At 43.4% G+C, this 12,313-nt stretch overlaps 1 protein-coding gene across 1 annotated transcript; it reads left to right on the top strand.

Moving 5' to 3' along the window:
- The first annotated feature begins 1,003 nt into the window (after positions 1–1,003).
- On the top strand, positions 1,004–1,958 carry LOC103440030 (putative gamma-glutamylcyclotransferase At3g02910). The gene is made up of 2 exons (XM_017333302.3): positions 1,004–1,105; positions 1,212–1,958. Exon 2 carries the CDS (start codon positions 1,238–1,240, stop codon positions 1,826–1,828), a length of 591 nt encoding a protein of 196 aa, XP_017188791.1. The 5' UTR covers positions 1,004–1,105; positions 1,212–1,237; the 3' UTR covers positions 1,829–1,958.
- Positions 1,959–12,313: the final 10,355 nt, after the last annotated feature.

The raw sequence follows: 12,313 nt of genomic DNA on the forward strand, positions 1-12,313 counted from the left end.
TCCGTTGGCATCAACAGCACTGCGGCGAGAACGGTTGATTACCTATCCAAGTCTTGGTCGAAAAGGGTTTCTGAACCCTTATTGGTCGAGGTCATCTCATCAGCATTCTCGGCGAAGTGAGGTGTTACAGTTATTACATTCGGCACATTGAAAGCCGAATTTGATATTGAACTTCGTAAGAATAGTAACCTTGTCTTCAGGTTCGAGAGCCCAAGAGGCCGAGACGTGTTCCTTTCTCGGCCGCAATCGCAAGACGCAGAAGTCAGTAGCGCGACCCAACGCAACATCAACAAATTTACTCCTCGGCCGAGCTCGGCCGACGAGTTGGCACGCCCCGCATTCACCGAAGGACGTAGTTAGCTCATTAATTACTCGGCCTGCGCGCCACGTAGGCTTTGTAGTTTTTAGGGTCAACATATTGGTCTTCAAATTCTCATCCCGAAAATTTTCAGTTTGGGATTTGGGATCCCACTTTCAATTTGAGATCCCATACCGAACCACCCCTAGTTTCACTTGAGGCATTTGATCCTAATTTGTGGAAGGGGAGCCTCTCTGGATCCACTTTGTCATAGTCGTTCATAGTGTATCGTACGGTCAGTTTTTATCAGATATTATTTATGTTTAATTATAAATAAAAAAATCAAATAATTTATAACCGTACGATGCACGATGAATGTCTAAGATGTGAGGATCCATAAGATCCCCACAATTTGGATCCGGATAAGATCCAATCCCTAATTTGTTGAGTACAAGACCAATAATAAATAAATAAATAGGATAATCCCAAAAAAAGAAAACAAATGATGGGATAAAGGTAAATGTGATTATAAATATAAAGGTAAGGAAAAAGAGACTAAATTTGAAATTAAATCTTATAAATTATTACTGTTAATTAATGTATTTAATTTTTATTAGACATATAACATTTAATTTAATTTGTAAATTTAATCTACAAATTTATTCCACCTAATATTATAAATACCAAAACAAAGTCATTCCTCATTTATAAATTCTAACTTCTACGATTGGCCGATTGGCCTTTAGCTTTCCAATTCGAAGTTCCATCCGCCCACCTCCCTCCCTCTGCTATCGATTAGCTCTTAAAGTTTTATATAAATTTATTTATTTATCTACATATCACTGTCGTCTTTGCATTCTCTCTTATTTCTCTTACAAGTTTAGTTTGATTTGATTTGATTTAATTTTGAAAGAAGGAGAAGAGGACAAGAGGAAGAAGATGGTTGCTGCCGCCGGTGAGGGAGCCGCAGGTACAGTTATAACAACGCGGCCGAGGAGGAGCGTGGTTTTCACGTACGGCACCCTAAAGCGGGGGTTTGGGAACCACGCCTTAATGGAGGAGCTGACGAGAAGCGGAGATGCCGTATTCTTGGGCAGCTACCGAACCCAAGAAAAGTATCCGCTGGTGTGCGGGCCCTACCGGGTGCCATTTCTCCTCAACCTTCCAGGATCGGGTGAGCGGGTAACGGGGGAGTTGTACGGCGTGTCGAGTGGCGGGCTGGCTCGCATGGATGAGTTGGAGGGCACGAGTCGCGGTCACTACGAGAGGCTGCCCATAAAGCTGGTGGTCCTGGACGAGGGGGAGACGGAGGAAGCGGAGGCGTATTTTGCGCACAGCAGCTACGCAAGGGAGCTGTGGATGAAGAACGGGAGGAGGGGTTTGTGCGCGTATTCGGAGAAAGAAGCGCGCGGGTACGTGAAGCGCAATGAAAGGCCGCAGCATCTCACCTTTCTCGACCACATTCATCTGTTTGTGTCCTCCGCCTCCGACGAACCATCAGATTCATCAGATCCATTGACTTTCAATTAATGAGACGCATTGAATTTGAATCGAAGGGATTGTATTCAATTGAGATCAATGAATTCAGAGTATCTAATTAGGATTTTAAGTGATTCTCTGAAATCCAATATGTATTAAATCAGGATTTCAAGATAGTTTAGTCGACAGCCGGCACTCCATGATCACGTCGAATCCTTATGAAAATGAATCCAGAACAAAATCGCGCTAAAGCTAGGGCGTCACCCATAAGTGGCGCGCTGTGTGGCCCGAGCACAGTGATAAGTGAGCAAGGGTCGCTGTATCTCCATCGGCACCCGGATGCAGTGTTAAATGAGCAAGGGGGCCATAGAAACTTCTTTTCGAACGACTCCACTCAAAGTTGTTTGGGAGCATATGCTCCTATCAACTTTACCCGGGACACACAAAAGAAGTACTTTGATCCTATTAGACGAGGGAGGGTGAAGAAGCTAGGACAGAAGGGTAGAGTTCAAGAGAGCAAAATGCGTTTAGGAACGTGGAATATAGGAACCTTAACGGGAAAATCTATGGAAGTAGTGGAAGTTATGGTGAGGAGAAGGATAAATATTATGTGCCTACAAGAAACTAAGTGGGTTGGTAGTAAGGCAAAGGATCTAGAAAACTTAGGGTTTAAACTTTGGTATTCGGGCACAAATAGAACGAGAAACGGTGTTGGCATCATCGTGGACAAGACCTTGGTACAAGATGTTGTAGATGTCAAGAGGGTAGGAGATAGAATCATGGCAATCAAGATTGTAATAGGACAAGAACTTATTAATGTGATTAGTGCGTACGCACCTCAAGTAGGGTTGGATACGAGTTTGAAGGAGAAATTTTGGGAAGATCTTGGAGACTTGGTGCAAGGAATTGCTCAGACGGAGAAGTTATTTATAGGAGGAGATTTAAATGGACACGTGGGCAGGGAGACAGGCAACTATGGAGGTTTTCATGGTGGCCATGGTTTTGGGGAGAGAAACGAGGATGGGGAAGCTATCTTGGATTTTGCAATGGCATATGATCTCTTCTTAGCCAACACCTTCTTTAAGAAGAGAGAAGAACATGTGATCACCTACAAGAGTGGGTCGTCAAAAACACAAATAGATTTTCTTCTAATGAGGAAAGGGGATCGTATAACTTGTAAGGATTGCAAAGTTATACCAGGAGAGAGCGTGGCTAATCAACATCGCTTGTTGGTGATGGATGTACATATCAAAAGAGTAAGACAAAAGAACAAGACTTGGAAGTGCCCAAGGACTAGATGGTGGAATCTAAAAGAAGAAAAACAAGCCATTTTCAAAGAGAAGGTAATCACCCAATGTGTGTGGGATAGAGAGGGGGAAGCTAGCCAAATGTGGGATTCCATGGCTAGTTGTATCCGAAAAGTAGCAAAAGAGGTATTAGGAGAGTCCAAGGGCTTTGCCCCACACCAAAAGGAATCTTGGTGGTGGAATGAGGAGGTACAAACGAAGGTGAAGGCTAAGAAGGAATGTTGTAAAGCCTTATACAAGGAGAGGACCGATGAAAATGGTGAAAGGTATAGAAAAGCGAAGCAAGAGGCGAAGAAAGCTGTCAGAGAAGCTAAGTTAGCGGCTTACGACGATATGTATAAACGACTAGATACCAAAGAAGGAGAGTTGGATATCTATAAACTATCTAGAGCAAGGGAAAAGAAGACAAGGGACCTAAACCAAGTGAGGTGCATCAAGGATGAGGATGGAAAGGTTCTTGCTACAGAGAACGCGGTTAAAGACAGATGGAGAGGTTATTTTCATAATATTTTCAATGAAGGACATGAAATGAGTGCTTCTTTAGGGGAGTTGAGTAACTCAGAAGAGTGTAGAAACTACTCTTTTTATCGTCGAATCCGGAAGGAAGAAGTGGTTGTAGCTTTGAAGAAGATGAAGCATAAAAAAGCAATAGGCCCAGACGATATACCAATCGAAGTGTGGAAACTTTTGGGAGAGACAGGTATAACGTGGCTCACTGACCTTTTCAATAGGATTTTGAAAACGAAGAAGATGCCAAATGAGTGGCGAACGAGCACTTTGGTGCCTATCTACAAGAATAAGGGCGACGTACAAAATTGCATGAACTATAGGGGTATTAAGCTAATGAGTCATACAATGAAGCTCTGGGAGAGAGTCATTGAGCATAGATTGAGGCAAGAGACACGGGTTTCGGACAACCAATTCGGGTTCATGCCAGGGCGCTCAACCATGGAGGCAATCTATCTCTTACGAAGATTGATGGAAAGATATAGAGATGGGAAAAAGGATTTACACATGGTCTTTATAGATTTGGAAAAATCGTATGATAGGGTCCCAAGAGACATTCTTTGGAGGATTTTAGAGAAGAAAGGAGTACGAGTAGCATATATCCAAGCTATAAAGGATATGTATGAAGGAGCAAAGACTGCCGTAAGAACTCATGAAGGACAAACCGAAAGCTTTCCCATAACTGTAGGATTACATCAAGGCTCATCCTTAAGTCCTTACCTTTTTGCGTTGGTAATGGATGAGTTAACAAGACATATTCAAGATGATATTCCTTGGTGTATGCTTTTCGCAGACGATATAGTGTTGATAGATGAAACTCAGGAAGGGGTAAATGCAAAGCTTAACCTTTGGAGAGAAGTGTTGGAATCTAAAGGTCTTCGCCTAAGCCGATCAAAGACAGAATATATGGAGTGCAAGTTCAGTGCAAATGGAGGCCAAAACGAGTTAGGGGTGAGGATCGGAGATCAAGAAATACCAAAGAGCGACCGTTTTCGTTACCTAGGATCTATCTTGCAAAAGAACGGAGAATTAGATGGAGATCTCAACCATAGAATACAAGCTGGATGGATGAAGTGGAAGAGTGCATCCGGCGTGTTGTGTGACCGCCGTATGCCACTGAAGCTCAAGGGAAAATTTTATAGGACAGCAATAAGGCCGGCGATGCTGTATGGCACAGAATGTTGGGCGGTGAAACATCAACACGTACACAAAATGGGTGTAGCGGAGATGAGGATGCTTCGTTGGATGTGTGGGCACACGAGAAAGGATAAGATTAGGAATGAGGATATCCGGGGTAAAGTAGGAGTAGCCGAAATTGAAGGAAAGATGAGAGAAAATCGGTTACGGTGGTTTGGACATGTGCAAAGAAGGCCTACTGACGCTCCGATTAGAAGATGCGACTATGGTACAGAGGTTCAGGGCCGAAGGGGTAGAGGAAGACCTAGGAAAACTTTGGAAGAGACTCTAAGAAAAGACTTAGAGTACTTGGATCTAACGAAGGACATGACACAGGATCGAGCACAATGGCTTTCTAAGATTCATATAGCCGATCCCACTCAGTGACTTGGATTCTCCAAGTCTCCAACCGAGAAGTTTTCCTCACTCGGGAAGTTAAGGGAACACTACCCCAACCTACATGCTCCACTCAGAAAGCTTCAACATACAAGCTTCAACAAAAGAAAATTCAAAGAACTTAGCGAAGAAGACTTTGGTGTATTTAACACAATACGTTGAAATGAAGGAAAGCTTATTTATTGATATCCCCGATAAGCTACAAATATGTACATATACATGAGTCAAAATAAACAAACAAGAGGGAGCCTTCACAAAGGTTGCTTAGGAGAAGTCTCAGCAGTCGGTAGAGCCCCAGAAAGAGAAGGCACCGGAGGGGGATCATTTGGAGCCTCAGTACTGGACAGAACCCTAGAAGGAGGAGGCATCAGAGGTTGATCATTTGGAGCTTCATTACGCGGTACAGCCCCAGAAGACGAAGGCAATAAATGCCTTTGGAACAAACCCACAAATCTCTGATGATCAAGTAAAACCTGACCATCAGTTTCCTTCATCTGGTCAAGCTTCCTCTTCATGTTTGTAGCATAGTCATGTGTGAGCCGGTGCAACTGTTTATTCTCATGCTTGAGCCCTCTAATCTCCTGTTTGAGACTCATCACTTCAGTCGCCAATGATTCAACTTGGCGGGTTCGAGCAAATAGGCGTTGGGCCATATTAGACACAGAACCTGCACACTGAACACTGAGAGCCAGCGAATCCTTAACAGCTAACTCATCAGACCGTTTGGAAAGTAGTCTGTTGTCTTTGGGAGTGAGAAGGTTCCTGGCCACCACCGCAGCGGTCATATCATTCTTCATCACGGAATCCCTAACGGTAAGAGGACCAGTAGGGGAGACGAAGGATGGGCGCCATATGTTGTCTGGAGAAGGCGGGGCTGCCTCTTCAACAAGGTTCAAGTCAAAACGACGGTCGGAGGGGCCAGACATTTTCAAAGGTGTTGAAGAGAGAAGAGGTCGGACAAATCAAGATCTTAGAAGTGCAAGAATGAAGCTTCTACTGGTGGAGATTCAAGTGTGCTTTGGAACTTAATGCCAGCCCCTATAAAAATCTGCACTCGACGGAGCTTCAGAAATCGAAGAGGCACCTGCTCAGAAATCGAAGAGGCGTTTGCTTTCTCAAAAGCTGGGCTGCTTAGAGATCACGAGGGTTGATCTCAGAAATCGAAGAGCCGTTTGCTTTCTCAAAAGTTGGGCTGCTCAAAGACCACGAAGGCCGATCTCAGAAATCGAAGAAGCGCTCGCTTTCTCAAAAGCTGGGCTCCCCAGAGACCACGAGGGCCGATCTCAGAAATCGAAGAGGCACCTACTTTTCCAGCCTTGTCAGCACCTGTCACACGCACACTCAGCTTTGCGGAAATTATGGGCATTCTGTCGAAGACTTCTGGGGAAGTAGAAAACACATGAATCTTACTGTTCAATCACCCACTTCCCACACGCAACAATAGCTCATGGGTACCACAGATAACTTTGCCAAAGTTCTCTGCCAAAGTTAAGCATGTGAAGCTTGCAGCTCCTACTACATTGTTCTGACCAAGAAGGGTAAAAGAATAGCAAAGAAACAGCACTAACAAAGTTTAGACCCATAAATTTTGAAGGTCTAGCTACCATATTATTACCCACAAGGGTAAAGGAACAGTACCACTGCTGGATAATTGGAAAGTCCCTGTGTGTCAACCTCTGTGCTTCGTGGCAAGGTAGACTAGCAAACATGCCCAACCTTACTCACATTCGAGAAAACACTCCCAATAAGATTGCTTGCTCCAAAATCGAAGAGGCACCGTCCTCCGAATCTCGAGAGCCAGACTCCCAACATGACTACTTTATTAAAAATCGAAGAGAGGGTAAAGGAACAGTACCATTGCTGGATAATTGGAAAGTCCCTGTGTGTCAACCTCTGTGCTTCGTGGCAAGGTAGACTAGCAAACATGCCCAACCTTTACTCACATTCGAGAAAACACTCCCAACAAGATTGCTTGCTCCAAAATCCAAGAGGCACCGCCCTCCGAATCTCGAGAGCCAGACTCCCAACATGATTACTTTCTCAAAAATCGAAGAGACACTGCTCCCCGAATCTTCGAGAGCCAGACCCCCAGCATGATTGCTTTCTCAAAAATCGATGAGGCATCGTTCTCCGAATCAATCGAAGAGGCGCTCGCTTTCTCAAAAGCTGGGCTGCTCCGAGACCACGAGGGCCGATCTCAGAAATCGAAGAGGCACCTACTTTTCTAGCCTTGTCAGCAACTGTCACACGCACACTCAGCTTTGCAGAAATTATGGGCATTCTGTCGAAGACTTCTGGTGAAGTAGAAAGCACATGAATCTTACTGCTCAATTACCCACTTCCCACACGCAACAATAGCTCATGGGTACCACAGATAACTTTGCCAAAGTTCTCTGCCAAAGTTGAGTACGTGAAGCTTGCAGCTCCCACTACATCGCTCTGACCAAGAAAGGTAAAAGAATAGCAAAGAAACAGCACTAACAAAGTTTAGACACATAAATTTTGAAGGTCTAGCTACCATATTATTACCCACAAGGGTAAAGGAACAGTACCACTACTGGATAATTGGAAAGTCCCTGTGTGTCAACCTCTGTGCTTCGTGGCAAGGTAGACTAGCAGACATGCCCAACCTTTACTCACATTCGAGAAAACACTCCCAATAAGATTGCTTGCTCCAAAATCGAAGAGGCACCGTCCTCCGAATCTCGAGAGCCAGACTCCCAACATGACTACTTTCTCAAAATCGAAGAGAGGGTAAAGGAACAGTACCATTGCTGGATAATTGGAAAGTCCCTGTGTGTCAACCTTTGTGCTTCGTGGCAAGGTAGACTAGCAAACATGCCCAACCTTTACTCACATTCGAGACAACACTCCCAACAAGATTGCTTGCTCCAAAATCGAAGAGGCACCGCCCTCCGAATCTCGAGAGCCAGACTCCCAACATGATTACTTCCTCAAAAATCGAAGAGACACTGCTCTCCGAATCTCGAGAGCCAGACCCCCAGCATGATTGCTTTCTCAAAAATCGAAGAGGCATCGTTCTCCGAATCTCGAGAGCTAGATACCACAGACCACTTTTTCAAAGTGCTCTGACAGAGTTAAAACATGTGAAACTGACAGCTCCCACTACCGTGCTATGACCAAGCAGGGTAAAGGAATAGCATTACTACTTGTTGTTAGGGAGACTCCTATATATGTCGACCTCCATCCCCAACGGACAGGTAGACCTGCAAAAATGCTCAACCCTTCATCATATCTGAGAGGGCACTCCCAACGAAGCCTTTCGAAATATTCAGCTTTCTTTCCCCCCGATAATACCTCTGCAAACAAGCTATACTAGAGCAAGAATATCTCATATCATCAGGGTTAAAAGCAAGAGTATCCCATATCATGCTTTTTCCCTGTCTTTTCCTTTGGCCTTGTTTTTACCTGCAAGACAAGGAGAAAGAGAGCAATCAGTCAGCACTTGGAATCAAGCTTCCAGCCAGGAACTGACTGCCTGGAACCCCTTACCTGATTACTTACCTGGCATTGCTCTCGAGTACTCATCTTCAACATCTTATGTTTCCAGGGAAGATTCCGCATCTGCTTGAGGAACAGATAGGGCAAGTGCGAAGGATACAAGGAAGCATGTGGAGACAAGCGTAACAGCACACGTGCCGATACATCCATTACTCTGTCAAAAGCAAAAGTATCCCATATCAGCAGGGTGGAACGTACTCTAGATTTGATGGACTTGTTTTGACCCTCAAATTCTTCAGTCGGCCTTATACTCTGGAGGAAACCAGAAAACCCTCCAGCTCAGTTCAAGAATAAGCCTGTGGAAAGTTACTTCTTCAAAAGCAAAAGTATCTCATATCATCTCTTCTCATTTTTCTTCTCTTTATCCTTCATGCTGTTGCAAGATGGGGAGAAGGTGAACAATCAGTCGGAGCTCTGATTGCTTACCTTGTCTGTCACCTCTTTCAGAAGACCCCCTAGCTCGGCGACTTGGGGGACTCCTACTACATGGTTTGTATCGCGCTTGACCAAGCCTGAAACTACAAGTAAGCTTCAAGTGAAATTGATACATTACCTTGTGCATCTCCACCAGTTAAAGATACCACCCCTGGATGGAGGAAAAGTACTTCCAGAGAAGATGCCACATCTACCTATGAGACAGATAAGGCAAGTCAAGACGACACCACACTCCGATATTTCAAAGTTTCGTGATTACGAGATCATTCTCCCACAATATTTCCTAATGTCATTTGTACTAAATCATTCACTTGTACTCACTAAAGGAGAGCTTGAACCTATGTACTTGTGTAAACCCTTCACAATTAATGAGAACTCTTCTATTCCGTGGACGTAGCCAATCTGGGTGAACCACGTACATCTTGTGTTTGCTTTCCTATCTCTATCCATTTATATACTTATCCACACTAATGACCGGAGCAATCTAGCGAATATCACAAAAAGCGACCGTTTTCGCTACCTAGGATCTATCTTGCAAGAGAACGGAGAATTAGATGGAGATCTCAACCATAGAATACGAGCTGGATGGATGAAGTGTAAGAGTGCATCCGGCGTGTTGTGTGACCGTCGTAGGCCACTGAAGCTCAAGGGAAAATTTTATAAGACGGCAATAAGGCCAGCGATGTTGTATGGCACAGAATGTTGGGCGGTGAAGCATCAACACGTACACAAAATGGGTGTAGCGGAGATGAGGATGCTTCGTGGGATGTGTGGGCACACGAGAAAGGATAAGATTGGGAATGAGGATATCCGAGGTAAAGTAGGAGTAGCCGAAATTGTAGGAAAGATGAGAGAAAATCGGCTCCGGTGATTTGGACATGTGCAAAGAAGGCCGACTGACGCTCCGGTTCGAAGATGTGACTACGGGACAGAGGTTCAGGGCCGAAGGGGTAGAGGAAGACCTAGGAAAACTTTGGAAGAGACTCTAAGAAAAGACTTAGAGTACTTGGACCTAACGGAGGACATGACACAAAACCGAGCGCAATGGCGTTCTAGGATTCATATAGCCGACCCCACTTAGTGGGAAAAGGCTTTGTTGTTGTTGTTGTTGTTGTTGTAGAAAAATTGAGGAATTAAAGAGAATTAGAGACATTTTGTAGTGTATTTTAAGCATTCACAAATCTTACTTCTCCTCATGAGATTTCAAAATAATTAAATCAAAATTTTACATGAAATCTCTACTCCATAAAAATTCATAAATTTATAAATATATTAAAATATCTCAAATTCTCAATTAAATACACGCCGAATTGTAATGATTGAATTTTCCTTTCCTTTTTTCAGTCGTAGTAGTAACTGGTGCACTTAAGGTTAAGACATGGCATTGTTGCTTGAAAGGGTCAACAATATTCTCTCAATTGAATGAATGTGCATTGGCCGGCAAGCAGTGGAGTATATATCTTTTGATTCATGTGATTGTATTGTTTCTGTTTCTTCTGCTGTCGATTTCTGGTATTAGGACGACGAGTCCTAGTCGCCTCCTCGCTGGCTTCCTCTCGTGTGGATTTTCTACTGGATGGGGCTCCTTGGAAGGAAGCTCAGATCGTCTCCAACCGAACAAGGACCAGAGAGTCATATGACTCGTTTTAGCCCTGTTACAAAAAATCGTCTTCAACCGAAGGCCAAACATAATTTATTATTTAAATTTAAAAATTACAACAAATTAAATTTAAAACTACAACAACTTATGTTTAAAAACTACAACTTATGTTTAAAAACTACAAATTAAATTTAAAAACTACAACAAATTAAATTTATAGGGAAAAAATGAGAATTTTTTAATATTTTCTTACAAATTTTGGCCGAAAAAAAATTCAAATTCAAATCCAATGGCTAGTTGATGTCAGCATGACGTCAGCTAGCCGTTGGATTTGAATTTTTTTTTTCTATAAATAGGATGAATATTTGGGCTATAATTCATACACCTTTGAATTCAATCTTTTTCAATTCATGTTTACAATGAATTCCAACTTTGGATCCTCTTTGAATTCCAAGTGGGGGTCCTCATCTAATTCCGAATTGGAAGAAAAATGGGCGTAGATGAGACGAAAAGACGAGGAGTCTGATAAAGAAGATGAAGCATGGCACAACACACAATATGTGGCAGCCATGGTGTGTAAGCCAACTGAGGAACAACCTCAATGAGGTGGCTCTGTTGTTTGTCACTCTTACAAACCACGAAACACAGCGATGGCGCATGCCAATCTGATGAACAATTACTTCAACCCCAACTTGGTGTACACAGAAGATGATTTCAGACGTTGCTTCCGGATGATGCGTTATGTCTTCGAGCGTTTACTTCATGATATCCATCAGGTCAATCCATACTTTCAACAGAAGATGGACAGAGCAGGCCGCCCTGATTTCTCACCTCATTAGAAGGTTTCTGTTGCACTACGAATGATGGCCTATGCTTCCCTAACTAATTCGATGGATGAAACTCATGGTATATCTGAGTCTACATGCCTTGATACTCTTGCTGAATTCTGTAACACAATTGTTCAGCTTTACAAAAAGGAGTACCTCCGCGAGCCAAATCAAGAAAATCTGGATCGGCTCCTTTGAAAAGCTGAAGACTGTGGGTTTCCGAGCATGATAGGGTCATTAGACTGCATGCATTGGAATTGGAAGAACTGTCTCATCGGATGGCAATGAGGCTTTAGCGGAAGGTCAAGAAAGCCAACTATTATGTTAGAGGCGGTTGCCTCATATGACACATGGATCTGACATGCTTTCCTTGGAGTCCCGGAATCCCAAAATGACATAACAGTTCTTGGAAGTTCACCCCTCTTTAATAACCTGACGGAATGTAAATCACCTCAACTTGACTACTACATCAACGGCCATCAGTATAATATGGGGTATTACTTGGCAGATGACATATACCCACAGTGGGCAACACTTGTCCAAGCAATTCCAAACCCTAAAAATAACGCTGAAAAGTGTTTTACCTTACACCAAGAGGCGTACCGGAAAGATGTTGAGAGAGCTTTTGATGTTCTACAAGCACGTTGGAAGATCATCAAGGAATCGACAAGAGGGTGGAGTCGAGAAAATTTGGACTCCATCATGATGTCTTGCATCATATTACACAATATGATTGTGGAGGATGAGATAGAGAGGTATATTGATG

The sequence above is a fragment of the Malus domestica genome, chromosome 07 (genome assembly GCF_042453785.1).
Source record: "Malus domestica chromosome 07, GDT2T_hap1".
In the NCBI taxonomy this organism is placed as follows: domain Eukaryota; kingdom Viridiplantae; phylum Streptophyta; class Magnoliopsida; order Rosales; family Rosaceae; genus Malus; species Malus domestica.